We start from the raw sequence: 21,477 nt of genomic DNA, 5'->3' as shown, positions 1-21,477 counted from the left end.
TCAGTTATTTCACCGATGCAATCAGCGCTCCATTCTAAAGGTGAATTGCCACATAGACTGCTAAAAGTTTTAGAAGTTGCTGGATACTTCACCCTGACTTGGTTTTGTTATCTGTGTACAGCACAACGTGTATTACAGTATTTAAAGCAGTCAAAGCGCTGCCAGTGGATAAGAGTGGTATGCAGGAAAAGCAGGTGTATACATGAATACCTCCTTCCCTCAGATGTCTGTTGCTTTTTACCTTTTCTAGCCATCACTGCCAGTATACACCTTTACAGAGTAGTGCTACAGGAAATGCAGGTGTATACATAAATACCCCTTCCCTCAGATGCCTGTTGCCTTTTACCTTCTGTAGCCAGTATCTACCTTCTTCAGTCCTTCAGATTACATAACTGGCTTTTGATTATCTTGCGCTTGCATGAGATTGCACTTCAGTAGAGTAAAGAAAAAAACAATACAAGAGAAAGTTTATAGGCTGACGGTCAGGTTTGCCATTGTTGTTTATGGTATTTGCTTTGCAAATCACACTATCATGCCACATCTGACTTGATTTGTTCCAACCTTGGTTCCCAATTAATTTTTTTGCTCTTCTTTTCTCGTTCCTTTCAGATGATTCTTTTATTGTTGCCATCCTCTAACCTATCAAGGTTCTGTCTGCCCTCTTTTGTAGACCTCTCTCACTCTCTCTCTCTCTTTTCTCTTCTCTAAAACTGTTCAGGGAATATGGGTTCCACAAAAAATGTTACCTTTCCTCCTTTGTTTTAATTGGTTTGTAATGTATCAGATCATATTCATTGTACAACAATTTTTATCTTTCCTCCTTTGTTTTAATTGGTTTGCAATGTATTAGATCATATTTATTGCTGTTCATAGGTAAGTACTATGTTAGCTTCCCTTTTAGGTCATTTTAAGCCTACTCAATTTCTTAAGGTGAGAATTAAACCCTGTACCTTGTGACTGTGAGGTAAACACCTTAGCCATTATGCCAATCTTCCCCCTATATTCTATCTGTATCTTACTATGGTACTTTCTGCCTTCATTTCATGTATCCTGTCCTTGCACTTTCCTGCCACATCAGTCATTTGATCTTCACTCTCTTTCTTACTATCAGCTTTGGGATGTGCCAAGTGCACGACATCCCCCTTTCCTTGCACTACTACATTATGTGGGACACCTTCACTGCTCCTGTCAGTGTCTGCAATGCCTCTTCTTCCATTACTTATTTACCCTTTTTATCAGCGATAATTTTGCTTTGAGAGAGTGACGCTCGTACAACACATGTCATGGACTGCTGTATTTACCTGTGCTCTTCTGAACTCTGTGTGTGTCACTTCCACTCACATATTCAAACCTATAGCCAATTGTGTTACCTTTAAGAAGGGTGGCTTACAAATGCAGCTGTGTCTTCACTTCTTCATTTATACCCACAATCCTTAATATATCCTTCTAGGAGTAATTCTATACATGTTCCAGCATCTAGAAAACTTTCTACCACCTACTTTCTGCAACCTATCTGCCACTATGTCATTTATTGCCATGAGAAGGTACAACAGTTTTAGGTGGATCTTCTCCAACCTTTAGCTTGGTCCAAGTACATTTTGCAAGTACATACAGCACTTTTTGGAGGACCAAATATAATGTTTTCCTAGTTTTTGAAATTGTGTAGTTATGCCATCTTCTTTATTAAATTTCACAAGTGTTTCCTGGGCCATTATTTTGGTTATGTTTTTGGTTAAAGTGCTTTTGAGCTTCTTACATGAAATGCCAGTAAGTAGGAATGTAATCAGACAGACTAGCTAGAAATATTAATCTGTTATCAATGTGTACCTTTACATATTTAATAAAATATTTTCTGATCACTTGTAAATTTCAAGTATAAATTCACTATAAAAACTGATTAAAATATAAGTAAGTCTACAGCAAGAAATTGCGGTTTTACCAGTGATGTGTGCAACAAGTACATTTTTATTGTCTTTTATTTTCCATTCTGTTTATAGAACAGTATAATTACAGTAATCAAAGTAAGAGAACTGGATTTGTGGGTCTATATTATATTATCGAAAACTGAATTCATCGAACTGCATCTACCTCAGAAATGCAGTCCAGTGAATTTGCTGTTGTGGGGGGTTGTGCCCCCCACACCCTCTGCTAATTATATATGCCAACTCTGAGATTGCTCTACAGTGCGGAAAGGGCATATTTTCGATCCTCACTGTACCACGATTTCCCTATTATCAGTTCGCTGAACTGCATTTCAAATGTAGATGTAGTTCAGTGAATTCCGTTTTTGATAATATAATATAGACCCCATAAAGTCATAAGGCAAATGACTGATATCTACATGTATCTTAAATATTTACTTACATACAGGCTACGATTTGAAATATGCTGCTCATCCCTTGCTTGTGCTTTGAATATAAAGGTTACACTTGCTCTCCTCACCTTTTACATTTCACTTACCTCCATGTAGATTAGATGGAAGAAAAGGAGTATTTTATATATAAGTTCTATAATTTTGGATCAAAAACTGAATACACAAAATAAGGACGTGAAAGCAAATGGCTAGGGATATGAGCACCAGACCATTATTTGGAATGACAGAATTTCACCTGCAATGCAATACCAATATGGAAGAAGGAATGTGAAAAGGTAGGACTCAAACGTTAGATACACATCTAATGTGAGTATTCAGCCCATTAGGTTTTATAAGCACATTTGTTAAATGAACTAGACCTATATTGCGTACATTAGGCAAAATGGAAGAAGGATGCAATGCCAGATTAGTAATCCAATGTTTGCCGCATTTTACTTAAAATTTTATAGGGGCAGAGCTTAGGCTAGATTTAGTTTGATTATCACCAAAACTAAAAACCATTATAGGGATATAAAAAAACTATAGAAAATGGCACTTATCCACGATCATAACAGAAAGGATCATGGTTAATACTCAGTCATAAATAACCAGGTAATTATATTGTCTGAAAATTACTTTATAATATAATATAATATAATATAATATAATATAATATAATACAATAATATATTATAGATACTTTTTGCATAAGTCAAATAGACTCAAACAGGCTAAGAATTCAATGTAAATAAACAGCTGCTTTTTTACAGAACAAATATCATACAACTATCACAAGAAGAAAAATGGAAAAAAAAACATTTTCTGATTAAACCAACCATCAAATACAAATAAAAATTATAGATGGTAATCCAGCCTGGAGGAATAATTAATCATTCTAAATGGATGATGTAATATATTATAAGCAGCCGATACAAAAAGAATAATAAAATGATTAAGAAACTAAAGTTACTTGTCAAAAGAACATGTCATTCAAAACTCCCAACCAGTTCAAAGTTCATTTGGCATGAAATTAGCAAACTAAATGAAAGATGAAAAAGTTCAAAGCCTAACACTCCTCTATATTATCTCTCGGGAAGTAACTGTCTATACCTTTGGCAATTATTTTAACCACTTTACAGGCAAGAATAGTAACATAATAGTGAGTATTCCTCAGCCCACCAGAGAACACTTTCTTCACCCCTCCCCCACATTTAACTTTCAGAAAATGTCACTGAAAGCTGGGAACCGATGAGTAAAAATGGGGGCATGCCAATGGCTAAACATGGACTCTGCCCAAGGTTCACAAAGATAGTTGACACTTTTAGAACTTTTCTTTTACAACACCTAATGAACATTTCACTCCACTCCAGGCTCCTTCCTAAAGTATACAAAGAATCTGGACTGATTCTTCTACCCAGAGGCCTTCACAACATATATAAACATCTCTCTGCTGCTGTCACTGATTAAAATACTGGACAGATGAATGGCAATTCAAATAAAGTCCTTATTAGTCAGCTATGACCACATTAAAAATATATATATCATGGCTTCTAAAAGGGCCACAGTGTACAATGTGTTTTATATTATATTAAATGAGGTTCCTTCACACGGTAACTGGGGTCACTCTCTATAACAGAGTAAGGAACTCAGCATTCTTGAAGGCTCTGCGGTAAAGGCAGGGCTCCTTTTTGGTGAATGGTGACAGCTGAAGTCTTCTTTCACCTTTTCCCAGTTAGGGGTCACCACAATGAAACTCTGGTTCACTAATGATTGGCAGTGGATTTTTACGGTGCTGAGTTGCCAGCCCAATGCCCAACCTTCAAAGAAGGTACACCCATTCACGCACTTACCTGCATGTCTTTAACGTCACTGGTGACAACTGAAGTAGTTTGCGTTACCTGCATGAAAGGCCAGTGGGTGCCATCCATGGAAGATGTATAAGATGCAACCCACTAGCAGGAGACCCACTGAAAATTCATAAAACACTGGACAGATCTTATATTTTCTGATGACAGTCATTGGTAGTAGCAAAGCCTGGTCTAGACTTTTTAGCTTGCTGCCATGGTGGCTCTCAACAGGAAAAGTGGCTTAGCAAATGAATGGATGTTCTTATAGGTGGTCTGCTGCTAAATGAGGCTTTTCATGAACGGCCAAAGAAACTGAAGAGAGTTTGACAAATTCATAATGAACTCCCTGTACTACATAAATCTCTTCTGCTGCCAATGCAGACTACATGCAGCTAAGGAGATCATAGGTTCATAGGTTCATAGGTTGGTACTGAGCTATCTGCCCGAAGGCATATATTAGCCCAGCCATGTTGTGCAGTATTCACCGCCCCTTTAGTAGTTCCCTAGACCCTTGAACTAGCAGCTAGTACCCTTGGCCCCTTTCTAGTAGTGCTGTTGGTGTGATCCCCGGTGTGAACTTTCTGTTACCCATCCACTCATCAAGGTTCCTCTTGAAGAGTGATAGTGAGGGGCTCTGTCTTATGTAGATTGGGACCCTGTTCCATAGTAAGGGAAGTCTCTGCGAAAGGAATCTATCCCTCCAGCATGTTCTATTCATTGTTGTGTTGAGGTTTATACCCCTAGAGCATGTAGCTCAAGTAGATTTGGTTTTGCTAAGATGAAGCATGTTCAACAATTCTGGGTTGGACATGGCTCTGTACGTTAGACAGAGATCGCCTCTGAGAAAGAGGTATGCAACAGAGAACAGTCTTAGCTTTTTCAATCATGCTGCATAGGGCAACTGTTTGAGGCCAGTAATTCTCTTGATTAGGTACCTCTGTGGTCTCTCCAGCTGCTGGAGATGTCTAGCCAGGTACATTCCAATTGGTGCATTGTATTCGATAATGGGTCTGATGAGGGAAGAGTAGAGGGGCACCATTACATCCTTAGATCTTGATGCGAACCCTTTCATGATCAGATGGTTCACATAGAAGGATTTTCTAACCACTTTGGCAACATGATTATCAAAGGAAAGCTGGCTATCTACTTGGGTCCCTAGATCCCTTATTTCTTCTTCAGATTTCTGGGGATTACCTCCTATGTTGTAGTTTGCGGGTACTCTGTTTTATCCAAAGAGGATTACTATGCATTTTTTTGCATTTAGCTTGAGACCTTGGCTTTGACACCATGCATCAGTCTCATTTAGGCCCTTCTGGAGGATCTCTATGTCAGCTGGAGACTCTATTATAGCACCCAGTTTGCAGTCGTCCACAAACTTAGTCAGCCACAGCCTTTCCGTGCTTGCCTGCTGTACTTCTGAGAAGTATATGCCAAACAGGAGGGGCCCCAGGACAGAGACCTGAGGCACACCACTCGTTACTGGTCTGGATTCGGACATAGATCCCGCTAATCTTACTTTATGGGATCTGTCTGAGAGCCAGTTTGCGATCCATCTTGTGATGTAAGGGTTTATGCCCAGGCTGGTGAGCTTATCAATAATACCCGAATGGGGAATGGTGTCAAATACTTTAGCAAGGTCAAGGTAAGCCGTGTGTACCTCCTTTCCCTTATCTACAGCCTGAGTAACTGTCTTAAAGAAATCCACCAGGTTCAGGAGGCATGATCTGCCCTTGACGAAGCCGAACTGTGTGGGGTCCAGCGACTGGAGGTTCCCAATCTCTCCATTTATGAGTTCCATAATGATTCACTCCATAGCCTTACAGATCAGACTGGTCAGGCGTATTGGTCGGTAGTTCCCAGGGTCAGTTGATGAGATGAGAAGATGAATCAGTTGGAATATGTTAGGTAGTAGAGGTCAGACGGTCAAAGGAGAAACAGAGAGAGACATTGCTCCTAAACAAATGACATGCTTTTCATTCATGCTTCAGCAGTCTATGAAGACACTAAGAAGGAATATACTGTTAATATCCAATCCATTTACAAACTACAGCTAGTGACTGGAGTTATGATGGCAAAGAGGGAAGGCAGAGAGTGCTGGCTCATAATAATGTTATTTTTCTTTTCCATGTGTGATCTACTAGTCTTTGAAGCCAGTGAATGACAACTAGTTGTTGATATTCAAAACACTTGCAAACAAATTTAATAAGCTTCATCCTCCATTCAGTGTTGGCACAGAAATGGCCAGTGTTTTATAAGAAACAATATGGCTCCTACTCTCTATTAATGTCAGAACTCACCAAAGAGTTACTTGGAAAGATTACCTGTGACCATGCTCCAGTACCCCACTCTGGAGGACACGCTTGGTTATTACAAGTCTGTATCTGTGTTGGTGCACTTCCAAGGCACAGAGAGTGCGGTACTATCTCTTCCTTTTCGAATATTACTTTACGAACACACTGAATCTGGCGGGTTTGTTGTCCTCCTGCACAAGATTTGCTGCATAAACCCCACTCACCTGTACTCCACCTGTTCTCAGGGGGAAAAATAAACATAAGAGTGTCATATGAAGGAGACAGTATTTCACAAATCTGCTTACTTGTTATACAGACAAATAAGTCCACAGTTTGTAAAGTAAGCATGCAATATTTGTGCCACAGTAAACCAAACAGCACTTTGCATTCTTAGTGGAGTTTTAAGATCATACATTCTATAAGCACATCAATATACATTTCACAGTGGAGTAGTCAACTGTATTTTATTCATTTATTTTTTTTTTATTTTTCATGTCCTTGGACTGGATCACAGAGACCCTTCTTCAACCCCAACATAGTCACACTGAAAAAAATGCTTATCAATTACAAATCAAATTAGTACATCATCCCTATTTAATAAGTACTAGAACAAGGCAGACAAAAATGAGAGCAGAATAACGTATTACTACAGAAAGCCAATATTAACTATAACTATCTCAGCAATGGATTGTTCTGCTAACAGGATAGGTACTGTCTCCTCGCTTGACCCTGAAACAGGGTAAAGTAGGTATTGAAGAATCAATGACTAAGTTAAGATATAGCTATATATTAATTTTATTTTGTTCTACTTCGTATTAATGCATATTGACAGAAAAGCATGTACTAATCAGTAAAACATGATCAAATATGTGTAAGATTCTAGAATACTGTACTTCAGCTTACTCTGGAGCACTGCACTTGCATTTGTCATCTGTAAATTAAGAGGTTTTCACCTGTGAGATAGACTTGTCAGTGGTAGGAGAGCTTTAATAGAACTGATCTATCTGCCTAACTATACGTATTGTGGTTTGGCCAAACCTCACTTCAGTGAAATTATGGGAGCAAAAATATTATTCATATAAGATTACTGTCATCAAATACTAGAAAGCAATGTCATCTGCTGGAGCAGGGCTGTGTGTGGTGTGGTGTGTGTGTGTGTGTGTGTGTGTGTGTGTGTGTGTGTGTGTGTGTGTGTGTGTGTGTGTGTGTTTGTGTGTATATATGTGTAAGGATCCAGTCCATTTTTGAATCATCACACCTCGCATCACAGAAGCTCAGTCATATCAGTTCAAAAATAAAACTTCAGGTTCACATAATTTTGTGAAGCATGTATTCAAGTCCATTATTTTATAAGCTAATGTGAAAACTACATTTTTTTCAAGGTGTAACCCCTACCCCCTAACTTTAATATTTTCACTCTGTGGCCACCACACATCATAGAAAGTGCAATAACTGGCAGGGAATGTCCCTCTATTTCTTTGAGGTGCAGCAACCTTGGACCACCCAACTTCCTATAGTACTAACAATTTCACTCTGCTTAGAAATGAGCAGTGACATACAAACAAATGAAGAGGCCTTCTATCATGCTTGACAAGCTGTGACTCAGTGTGATGTGTTTCAAGCAAGTAAGCTTAATCTCTCTCTCTCTCTTTCTCTCTGTGTACATATACAAAGATATAGATAGAGACACAGATACAGATAAATGTAATCAGAAGGGATGAACAATTTGATAGCACTTCTGGGTTCATAGAGCTCAGTCTGATATGTCTTGATTCTTTGACTACAAAGAGACATGACAACAGGACTCGCTTTCCCTGAAGAACCCATGGAATAGCCCATTCCATTAATTCACTGGGTTGTGAGTCAATGTTGCAACACTAATGGGAGGTGAGTAGTTCCAAAATGGCTGTTCTATACTTCATTGAAAGAAAAAGCTCATATCACACATGCACTCTTTTTAAAAGTTTATCTCTTAAGGGTTTCAAATTTAAAGAGCAGCAATGGCATTCTCTTATTAAATGCTCTCATTCTCTGTCCTTTTTCTCTCTATTTACAGTCCCTGCTATGAATAAATGACACAGCATTTAAAACATTTTAAATTGACTGTTTTTCTCCACTAGAACAGTACCTTACTGTACTGTGGTGGTTTCACTTACAAAAAACTTTTATCCCACCCTGGAAAAACTTGCTGCAGTCTCCAATTCATTGATGTCAAGAAAGGGCAATTAATACAGGTCATTTTCTGGCCAATTCCCTCCTCAGACTGACACCACCATGACCATCCTAAAAACCTACCCATGCTGTGATGTCACAACTCCCTGGTCCTTCCCCTACCCATATAGAAAGTAAAGGCTGGAAAAAGGCAACAGTACATGAGTCAAGTCTGCTGTGAGCTGTGCATCACAGCAGGTAACAGCTCAAATTACCCTTAGCACTTTGACAGCTAGGGAAATTAGCTGAAAAGGAGGATGGGAGATTAGTCGAAGTAGTACAATTCAGGCTTCACAAAAGACTGCAGTTTAGCCATCCTAAAAAGAAGCAGCAGTAAAAAAACACCTTGAAAGTCTGTTTTGTGGCATTTGCACTGTTTGTGTTTTAAGTAGTCACTGAAGGACATGAAATGTTACTTAAAACTAACTGACTGAAAGACAGCAGTGTATGCATGTAAAATCAATGTAGTGACAGGAGCTTTAGAAGAAAGAGGCTTGCGTGATGTATTTTTTTTTACAGACAAGCACTGCATTGTGGGATACCTAGAGGCAAACTAAACAATCAGGATCACTTCAAGATGCTAGACCCCATGTGATCAGACTCAGAAATTATGTATAAAAATATTTAAAAACCTGTAAAGAGTCCCAGAATGTTTTTTTTTTTGAGTCAGTGGGTGTGGTTCTGCTTTAAGGAGATCATAGACTTAGCATGACATTGTGATCTGTAGTGAGAGTAGGGAACAGGTGGAGGAGACCCTGGAGAGGTGGAGATATGCTCTAGAGAGAAGAGGAATGAAGGCCAGCAGGACTAAGACAGAATATATGTGTGTGAATGAGAGGGAGGATAGTGGAGTGGTGAGGATGCAGGGAGGTGGCGAAGGTGAATGGGTTTAAGTACTTGGGATCAACAGCTCAGAGTAATGGTGAGTGTGGAAGAGAGGTGAAGAAGAGAGTACAGGCAGGATGGAGTGGGTGGAGAAGAGTGTCAGGAGTGATTTGTGACAGACGAGTACCAGTAAGAGTGAAAGGGAAGGTCCACAAGAGGGTAGTGAGACCAGCTATGTTATACGGGTTGGAGACAGTGGCATTGACAAAAAGGCAGGAGTCAGAGCTTGACATGGCAGAGTTGAAGATGTTAAGATTTGCACTGGGTGTGACGAGGATGGACAGGATTAGGAATAAGTATATTAGAGGGTCAGCCCAGGTTGGAAGGTTTGGAGACAAAGCCAGAGAGGCAAGATTACGTTGGTTTGGACATGTGCTGAGGAGGGATGCGGAGTATATTGGGAAAAAGATGCTAAAGATGAAGCTGCCAGGTAACAGGAAAAGAGGAAGGCCTAAGATAAGGTTTATGGATGTGGTGAGAGAGGACATGCAGGTGGTTGGTGTGACAATGCAAGATGCAGAGGACAGGAAGAAATGGAAACAGTTGATCTACTGTGGCGACCCCTAATGGGAGCAGCCAGAAGAAGAAGAAGAGACTTAGCACCTGAATAAAAAAAATGACATGATATTAAGGGGAAGTGGTGGTGAATGAAAATGGGATAGGGATATTGGCTTAATACTGATTAATAGCTGAATTTTTCACAGGGAATACAAGGATTTTATTCAGATTTGACTTGAGCCCTGCAACCCAGGCAAAATCCTTTAAAATTTGGCACCTGAATGTTAGAACCATGGGTGGATCAGCTAGTTGATACTTCATACAATATTCAGTGAGTATGAACCACTTAACTTGCCCAATAAATATCTCATACCCTTCATCTTTCAGCTTGGGTCATGGGTTTGGCTTGGAAGGTTTCAATCACTATCTAGGAAAAGGAAGGCAAAAGAGGAAATACTTGTCTAGTGCCTCATGTCAAGAAGATGGGAGAGGAAACATCACAATTAATGAAGCCAATGGCTCTGAGTTGTGAAAGAGAACTTTGCTTTCAGTAATAGGAGACTCTGGGAAACCCGGGACCTCCTGCACTGCTGATAAGTAGAGTCACGAAACAGAATCTAATGCTTTCTCAAAAATATAGTAAAAGTTGACAATGTTGGAAAAGCCATGGGTGAAAGCAACATGTTGCATACCTAATCACAATTATGAGAGAAGGTGTTGTAAACATCAGACCCATACTTTAGCCAACAATTAATCTTCTACATTTAGTATGAAAATTGGTAAGTAGTTTACAATCTGCCTTAAGTCCATGCTTCATGCCTCAATACTGCCTGGTTAAATTGCACCATAGTCTTCAGTTCCACTAAGTCTCTAAATAGATGTGCCAGCAATTGTAATACACTTTCCAGTTTTTCAGCAGTGATTGTTATTGCAGTAGGAGCACATACACCATTTCCTACTACTGTGTCTGAGTGCTGTCCTCCTGCATGGTCAGTTCTGCCAAATAAAGACACACACACACACACACACACACACACACACACACACACACACACACACACACACACACTCATGCGTACGCGATGGACAGAATTAAATCTGACAGATTATCAGATTTCAGTGAAACAAAATAATAGCTTTCTTAGTCATAAAGTAAAGAACCATATTTCAGAAAAGAAGGAATATCTGTATCCATTCTCAGGATCTCTAAACACAAACTGCAGCCCTGTCAGTGGCTAGCTCTGCCCTTGACATAAATGTGTATGTACTTAAAGGGAAGCCATGTAGAATTGTAGTTTAACTATACTCTGTTTCATGTGAAAAATATTGGGGGAAATGGGTAGTTAAGCAAAGTCCTTTTATACTTTTTTGTATCTTCTCATCCTATTTGTTCACTAATGTATCTGAAAAAAATGTATTGTTAATCAAACAAAAAAAAACTTCTTTCCTACTAACGTGGTGACCTACCGGATAATCCATGTTACTTCTTTGGGATCTTCATAGGGCTTTTCCACAATCCTTCTCCCCCTAAGCACACACACACACACACACACACACACACACACACACACACACACACACACACACACACACACACACACAGCAGATAGCCTCTGTTGGGCATTCTTTGACCTGAGAGATAAACCTGAAAATACAGCACACAATAGTAATGCACTGTATACATGCAAATTTATTTCTAAACTATAATTAAAACACACATAAGCATTCCCATAAAAAACTCAATTAAATTAAGACAACAAGCTTACTAATGTAAACCAAATGATATCAGTGGAGGAGCATAAATAACTGCTTTACATTCATGTCAGTTACAGTTCTTGGGGAACACACAAAATGATTGCTCATATGAATACTTTTAGGAAGTAAGAAGTGTATCACAAGCTAAACCAAATTAATAAATGAGGATTATGTTTACATATGTTTGTCTTTCAGTTTCTGAAATTGCTACCAAAATGACAATTACACTGTGAAACTGCATACAATAGGTTGACAGAAAGTCCCTTTAAATGAATGCAGTGAAACATTTATACCAAACTTCCATAGAATTAAAAAGTTAATAGCTGTAAAAATATTTTACTATACAACAACTACAGAACACTACTGAATCTAAAGGTCAAACTCTAAAAAATGTAGACACCTAACATAAAGAAGTTCCCTTTTTCAGGAGTGACTTGTTCAGAATCAAGCAGCTTATAAGCGGGAGTTGAGGAAATCAAACTTGGGACTAATATTTTTACCAGCTAATAGCCTTAACCCTCTTAGCAAATCTGCCAAATAAGATGTAAGCTCCTTAATTTCTGCTTTGTATTTTACTGTCATTGATGCTGAAGTAAAAGTGATCTCTTTTTCAATGTGCAACATACTCTGGCTGAAGATGCAACCTGGACATTTAGATTATGATCATCAGTGTTTGAATAAACAATGCTTCTGCATTTGACAGGTATCTATTATCATTGGCATGGGTATCTAAACATATCACTTGGCAAGGGAAAGGATTCAGTTCAAGAAGACTGAAATATGATAACGAATAATGTGACAATATAAAACTAATAAGATGGGCCAATGAACAATATGAAAACACTTACATTGCTGGACAAGGATGATTATTGCAAGTCTTAGTCCCAGTGGATGGTCTTGTCTGAAGATTGCAAGAGGAAGAATTCACTGGCGTGAGAAAATCTCGAACACACATTGCCTTTGTGACAAAAATGCCTTAACAAGCACAGAAGGTATATCAGTTTTAGTCTATGCAAATAAAGCAATCAATCAACATTAACAAAAATATATAAAAAAATCACATTAAATCTATATGGGCATATTGAATTAGCAAAAAATGAATAATAACTGTTCAATGATAGATAGTATGGCCTGATCTTTTTTAAAGCTTAACTGCTTCTCTGTTTGTCAGATATTCAGCGACCTCCCATCAGACTTGAGTCCATTTGTTTATTAGGCATGAGAATATTTGTACACCTCAGATTTCCTCAGCAAGAGACTTTCAGATGGGGCATCAACCAAGCAAAGTTTCATGAATGAATGGATTGACCTGAATACTCCCTCTGGGTAGTGAGATGGGAACCTACATCACCACTAGGACTGCTTACTTCCCTTCAACAGTTCATCTTATGGTCCTTCGTGCATCTCCATCAATTACTACAGTCATGTCTTGGGTGGCCATGCCCTCATCAGTCTTGACCAAACCCCTTTCTGTATGATTCTGTCCTTGTTCTCCAGCAGGAACCTTAGCTGGGAGTGGTGGCTAAGATCAACCAGGAACAGCCACCTACTCACCTGCTACACCACCAAGCACCTTGTTATTATTTATCAAACCCTGATCACCTGGGCCATAGTCTAAGTGCCCCTCTATGGCACAAGCACACTATTTTATGTCCAGAATAGTTTATTCATGTGTGTGATATCAAGGGTGTACATATAAAATCACATTTGTTGTATATTAGTCCATATTTTGTTTTATATACATGAACAAAAACATATTCTGGCCATGTGCTAAACAATGGCTTTTGTTTTGCCAAGACACAACTAAGTATAATGTAAGTTGTTGAACATGTACAATATTAAAAGAATGAATACAGTGTCATTTAATATCTTACTTTTAAATGTTAGCAGTTTAAATAATAACCTGGCAAGAGGTGAGCATTTTAAATACTTAAAAGAAATTAACTTGATTATAGACTTCTATAAAAAAAAATCTTTTAAAATATAGTCATAGGCTTAATTTTAACAAACATCAAAAGTTAGTTAATTTGGCTTTTAACTTCAAAGAAGTGGGGTTTTGCTATTATGAATAAAAAGAAGTAATGCCAAGAATAATATTTTCATACAAGAGTAATACAGGAATGTTTGCTTTACTTATTGTATACTACCAGAACAAATTATTAGTTATCACCCAACATGTATTTGATATTTATCATGATGGCAAACTTTGGAAAAAATATTTACATATCCTCTTGAATAATATGAAAACCAGTATGATATCGGAAGGCAATTTTAATTGTGTTGTGAACAGGATAGACATGATAAAAATGCCTATATCCTTGGTGAAAACATAAAACAAATGCAATATTCCTTTAAATATGAAAGATCTGGATTATTTTTTTTTTGTATACACATTACACTAATGCTTTTGGAATGCATGACACTACATTTTTATCAAATTAACATGATTATAAACTAGAGTCTTAAAATTATTTCCTGACCAGTGGTTTGACTGTGAAATTAACACTCATTTATAATAGACTAACTATAATATGTAGAATTCCTTCATATTTAAAGGAAACTCAATCTTATTCTTAAGTTTAACTCAACTCTTAGGTTACTTTTCTCCATACAACATAGATCCACAATTCTTTTCTCCATACAACATAGATCCACATTTGTGCAGGTATCACAAACTTGCCTGAACTTTATAAAACTTTCATTTCCTTACCCTGGAATCAAAGGAAGGGAAAAAACACCCACTTTTTTTAAGCTTAATAGCGCATACAATTTCTAGTGGAGTTTGTCTACACCTGCGTGACATACCACAGACACAGTGAAATTTGTAGTCAGGTACTACTGACAATTTTATTTGGGTAATTTAGTCCTGCTGATGCTATGTGCATAGTTCCTACTGTAAAAAAAGGTAGAGAGATGTGAAACTGGTTCCATTATTTTTATTGCAGAAAGGAAGAGAACTTACACTGACTCACAGCTACTTCCAAAGTAGCCATACCTTTCATAGCAAAATAAAAAAATTAGATCAGTGAATGTTGCAAAGGCAGTTGTCACCTCTTTTGACAAATTTACACACGCAGCATTTCATTACTGAAATGCTAAGCTTTAAACTTTAAATGTTTGTTTATACTACTTTACATTTTAATGTGAATTAAATGTAGTATGAAAGATGTCTGTGACATTTAAAGAAAAGTCAGAAAATATTTTCTTGTAATTCTTGTAAAGTATTGGCACACTTACCAAAATGTGTGGAGAGGGGGTTATCAATTCATCTTGGACTACAAAAAGATATTTAAACAAACGTTTGCAATGTAGCTACTTTTTTGGTTGCAGCTGTATAACACCTTATTGTACTGTATTGTAAAACAAGCTCTGAGACAAACACAAATGACAGCAATTAAAAAAAAAAAGAAGGTACACAGGATGATAGGGACTGACACTAATCCCATTATATGTCAATGGCATGAGAATACACCACTACTTCTTTAAGTCTAGCATATAAAAATGTCACAGAAACAAACAAAATTAGTTTACCAGTTAGTAAAATCTACAAGAAAAACCCCAGCCAAGCTATAGTTTTCACTGTGTGATGACTTACATCTCCTGTAACAGAGGCCCATGGGATATATGCAAATGACCCCTTAAATACATCAAGTATTTCAGCTATATGGCTTCTGAATGTCCATGACTTTTTCCTTTATCACTTAATGATAACAGTGAGCATCATATGACTATACTGATTCATGATGCATCTGTAAGTCCCATTTTAGTGAGAAACGAGACTACAAAAAAAAAATAGTTAACCAAAAACAAAGTATTTTGATATGGTGCAGGCTCCCATGTAGTGGTGGACCACACCATATCACTTAACTTATATATATATATATATATATATATATATATATATATATATATATATATATATATATACATACTATCTCTACAGCCACACAACATTCAAGAAAAGGTAAATTTACAGTTTGTTGAATGTGGTTTTCAGAATAACATTTTCATAGTATTTGCAATGTCGATAATTATTAGCAGACAGTCATCAAGTTTGAAACTCCAAACTATACTATGGGATACCTGAACATATGCATGGCAAGATACATCTTTGTTACAATGATAAAACTAAGGAGTGTGATAGTGAAATAAATAAAATTCAAAAGAACCTGGAAATGGCCAAAGTAATCCACAGAAAGAAGATCTAATATGTGAATATGATTAAGGTGTTGAATAAAGGTTATCATAGGATGTCAGAAGCATTGTGGAAAGTTAATCTTTCATCTTATTACATAACAAAAATGTTACAAGGAATAGATAGTGGATTACAAATGCTTAAATGTAACAGAACTGAGAACATTCAAGAGCCAACAAATAATAAGCCAGTTGCATGCATAGCAGGTATTTTTTTCATGTATTACATACATGAATACATACATACATACATACATACATACAAATGTTTCAAACATGGGCATTAATGCCCTTCTAGCTTGCCAATATACCAAAACACTTGTTCCCATAATAAATGTACTGGCTGTTCTAAAAATATCTAAACTAGTACTTGCTTTAATGTAATTTGGTAGTCTGTTCCAAGCATCAGCTACTCCATCAGAGAACCAGTTAGCGCATTTCTCATTCCTATAGAACCTTATACACAGGTTGTCTGATGATTCTCTAGTACTTTTTGATAACCACAAACATTCCCAGAGGTAGTTGTCCCTAAATGCCCTATATACCTGAATAAGATCTCCTCTTAAATATCTGTAAGAGACACTGTACAAGTTCAGATATTTTAGTCTTTCACAATAACTTAGATTTTCACATCCATGGGTGCCCTTGGTATATTTCTGCTGTACTCTTTCCAGTTTATTCATGCTTGTTTTCCTATAGGGTTTCCATATTGTTATTCCATACTTAAGTTTGGGTCTAATGTAACTAACAAACAGATGACTTCATTATGTTTGAGTTCCTAAACTTCATAAATCTTTTTATATAACCTATAGTTCTATAACTATCATTAGCCAATTGGTTGATATGATTTAAAAAATTCATAGCTGAATCTACCCATATACCCAGGTCCTTAAATGAGTCTACACTTTCAATTACTGTATGCTGTATTAAATATTCACCTTTCAGTTTATGTCTCCCAAATCTCATATGCTTAGTTTTTGATGTATTTATCAACATATTATTCTCCTGTGCCCAAATGATCAGTTTAGTCAAATTATTTTGCAGACATGCCTTATCTGTAACACTTGTAATCAGTTTACCCAATTTCAGGTCGTCAGCAGTAATAACAATGAAAACATTATTATATCAGATAAAACTAAATGGAATTTTTTACTAAGGGGAATTCTAATAATAAAACATCAAAAGAACAGAAATGCCATCAACTGAAGACCATTAGCTTCCTGAAGATAAATAAGACTAAAATTTAAACAATGAAGTCCAAGCATATGATAGAATTCCACTGGAATGTTATACTTCTCTTTAAAGTACATTGGGATAGTACAGTTCTCTGCTCTTGGATGAATGCATTCCACATATATTAAAACAAAATAAAGTACCACGTTTCTGTTAATCATACAGGCCTACATCTATAATAAACATAGATTCCAAATTGTTTATATCTATTGTAACAGATAGAATTAAAACATTTTCCAATACTAATTGAGGAAGATCCGTCAGAATTTATAACAAACACAGAGGTAAAATAGATTAATCGATTGCAATGAGTATAAGAAAACATAAAGAACTAATGATGTTAACCCTGATACTGAAAAAAGCCCTTCACTCATTAAATTAGAAAAGTTTATTTAAAATACTGCTAAATTTTGACTTACTGAAAGAACAATATAGAGACAGTATGGAAAGTATATGTGTACTCTAAAACATATGCCAAATTTAGAACATTTTATCCAGAGTGATTTAAAATAAACAAGGGAAATAAGAGAGAATATCCATTATCCTTACTGCATCTTGCTTTGGACATAGAGCCATTAACAAAGTCTGTTAGACAATGTGGCAACATTACAGATGTTGCTAAATAGCAAGACAGAATAAAAATCTTATTTCCAGGTCAGATTTTATTAACATTAACAGAAGTTAATAAGTCACCAGTAAATTTAGATGACTTATATAAAAGATATACTATATCTTGGAATACAAATATTGAAATAAATTTAATTTAAATATAATTGGAATAGTAACCAACAAAATAGGTATGATAAGAAACTGCATAAATGATATGGTACAAATTATGATAATATTATACAATATCTTAATAAAATATTTCTTAATGGAATAAAATGCTTTTTACTTATGAAGGAAGATAAATGTTAATTTTACAATAAATCATAAATACCTTTCAAAAGTATGCACACTAACTGGAAAGAGCAATCAGGGTTCCCGTTTTAAATGAGGTGCTACCTACAGCTACATACTCCATGAAATAAAAAGAAAAGCAATTCCCTTCTTGAAAGCATTTCTAGTATATGCCCAGGTCTTCTCCTTCTTGCATTGACAGTTTTGAAAACTAATAAGGGGAGGAAGAGGTTGTCATTCAGTCATGATTCTTTTATGAAGCAAACATCTTGTGTTTGTTGTAACTCCTATATTTCATTGAGGTTCTCTGCATGGTGGGGTATACATGCTATACACATGCACACTACATCAGTCTGATGTACAGTAGCTGTTGAAAAAAGGAATTAAACTAAAGTGCTATCATATAACATTTCATTTAAAAAAATAAGCAATTTCTTTTTTTAAATAATATTTTGTATAATATCAATAATCTACTCCTGTGTATAGGTCATGCAGGATTTACCCATAGCAGACTTTATTTGATCACTTGGACTTTGGCCTTATTATCATACCACAAAAATCATTGGTAAATCCGGCATTATGCACACCTACTAAAAGACTAACACTACACTGAAATGAGTATGTGACCAAAGAGTACATATAATTCAAGTAATGACTTTATCTCTCAATACAGCTCACTGAATGAAATAAAGTAAAATGTGTGCATCTTTTCTTTGTTTTTCAAATCCAAACAAGCCTACAATTGCTTATAAAATGATATAGCATTCTATAACATAATGCAGATATTGCTATGCCTAATATACAACCATATGCACTGGCTTCAGATTTTTTAAAGTAATAATTCAGTGGAGTAAAATTTTATACAAACCTAAGTACAACTTATTTAATTTAATGGTGCACAATGATAAAATGAAAAATGTTCTAAGCATTATATTAAAATAGCATATAAGAAGATTATGTTATGTGTTATTAATTATTTACAGTGTAACATTTACAGTATAAACAAATATATTCCAAATATGTGCACAATATATAAAAAAGTTTCAAATAAAATTTACAAACATTCTTGCTTGAAGAACTACATTTTTACATTATTCCCCTTTTCTCAAGTATAAGTTTTAATGAAGGCACCAACTTCGATTTAAATAGTTAGAAGAGAAAATATTTTATATGCTGCTTCAACTACCTAGATGATAATCAGAAAAGAAAATAATTTATATACTGGATCAACTGTCTAGATGAAACCAACTATATAACAAATAACCCAAAATAATATAAAATCTATTACCTTCCCTCCCCAAAAGCTAGATTTCCTGTAGCCAAAAATGTACAAATAACAAAACTGGAATATGGATTTCCATTCATAGACTTTCACTCAAAGGTCACTACTAACAAAATATAAAGAGATGAAAACAAAATATGCAAATATATCCTTCTGGCAAACCCATTACTCCACCACTGTGTTGTCTTCATATAGATTAATTGGCTCTCTGTGCCAGACAATCCTGCCTGTGTTAGATAAAAGATACTGATTAAGAAGCTCCCAGGATAACTCCCTCACTCTTAAAAGACTAAGATTCAAAACTGTATTTAATGAAAAAGCCTTTGCCACATTAAGGATGGCTATGTGGCACCATAAACCCATTGAAGCAAAAAAAAAAAAAATGAAATCCAGTAAAGACTTCGAGAATTATCTGAAAATATATATTTAGCAGATGAATCCTCTTGCAGATGCTTTAGGGACAACAACTAATGCACAAGATATGTTAATTTTGATGCATGGCCTCCCAAGCTGGTGATAGTAGCCACTATCAGTACATTTGGGGAGAATGTGTGCAGGGTGAAGGGAGCAGAGGCAGCCCATGCTGTGATGGTGGTGCTCTCATCACTGCTAAAGGCAGCGTTAGGGAATGTAAAAAAAAGCTGTCTTGACAGAATGCTGGTGACAGCACAAAGTATTCCCCCTGGCCCCCTTTAAACAGTGCAACACCTAACGAAGGGGAAGCTTCATTTTCAGCAGACATGGGGACAAAAATGATGTGAAAAAGAACATTTCATATCTCCAAAGAAGAAAAAATATATTATTTAAGCGGGTGTGAGTATTTATAGATATAGATGTGTATATAAAGAATGAAACATTGTCAAGTACTGCACATGCTTTGAGCATTAACCCCAGAGCAGGCAAAACCAAAAACAAGTGTTTTTGTAGGACGTCAAGCCCCTCCTGCAGGTCATATATGAGCAGCTGCATTTCCCCATACCCACTGCTGATTATTTATACTTACTCTGAGAATGCACATTTCCTGGCACAAGGGAATATTTCCCAAACCGAGGATTGTCAGTCTCATGCACATCGAACATTCTAATGTTAGTTTAATGTAAGGTATGCCATCAGTGTGTGTGAGTCTGCATGTGAAATATATATATATATATATATATATATATAGAGAGAGAGAGAGAGAGATATATATATATAAATTATTAAAATATTGAACATGCTAGTGTTTGAACAAAAAAAAACATTGATCTCAAAGAACAAAACAACAAAAATATGTCAAATACTTTATGCAAGGGACTTCTTGCTGTGTTATCTCAGACAACTAACTGGTAAACAGCTTCTATATTCTGAACATTCAATAAAATAGAAGATATATATATATATATATATATATATATATATATGTGTGTGTGTGTGTGTGTGTGTGTGTGTGTGTGTGTGCGTGTGTGTATGTGTATGTAAACATGCACACATGCACAAACACATATAAATATATATAGATGGGTTTGTATGACTTCATCAAGGTTTTGGAAACTTGATGTGGTCGAGACTATATGATTGAGGTTTTGTAAACTTGAAATAAACAAAAAATACAAATCTACATTTTCTCCACTCTAGTGCTATCTCTGAGTTGGTATATATAAATTGCAGGGGGTATGGGGGATGTAGGGGGGAGGCTTTTCCCCCTGTAAAATTGTAGGTTTGTTTGTTTTAGTATTTTATTTTGAGTTTTTGGAAACTCGGTCATATGAACATGACCATATGAATTTCCAGTTCCAAAAACTCAATGAAGGCTTATAAATCCAGTTAGATATATATCTATATGAGTTCCATCGTTATGGTTAAATGTGTGTTTGGTAGACAGTTGTTTAATAAACTGTTCATGACTGAATAAACAGTTGGTCAACAGGTATCTGAGATCAAACAATTGCCAGGTTTGTGGTATATGCTCTTTCCCTGTGTTTGTGTGATCTCAGAGTTAGTGTATATAATTCATAGCGGGTGTGGGGGGGGCATTTTTTAAAACTTATA

At 36.2% G+C, this 21,477-nt stretch overlaps 1 protein-coding gene across 1 annotated transcript in view; it reads right to left on the bottom strand.

Moving 5' to 3' along the window:
- Positions 1-21,477, bottom strand: part of ADAMTS18 (ADAM metallopeptidase with thrombospondin type 1 motif 18) — a 403,884-nt gene that overhangs the window by 73,890 nt on the left and 308,517 nt on the right. The window contains exons 13-14 of the mRNA XM_044055552.1: positions 12,689-12,815; positions 6,522-6,726 (exon numbers count right to left, since the gene is read on the bottom strand). Coding sequence (XP_043911487.1) covers positions 6,522-6,726; positions 12,689-12,815 — 332 coding nt within the window. The remainder of the gene's footprint in view (positions 1-6,521; positions 6,727-12,688; positions 12,816-21,477) is intronic.

The sequence above is a fragment of the Protopterus annectens genome, chromosome 14.part0, assembly GCF_019279795.1.
Source record: "Protopterus annectens isolate FY-2018-M chromosome 14.part0, PAN1.0, whole genome shotgun sequence".
NCBI lineage: Eukaryota > Metazoa > Chordata > Ceratodontiformes > Protopteridae > Protopterus > Protopterus annectens.
This window is presented reverse-complemented; position numbering and strand designations above follow the sequence as displayed.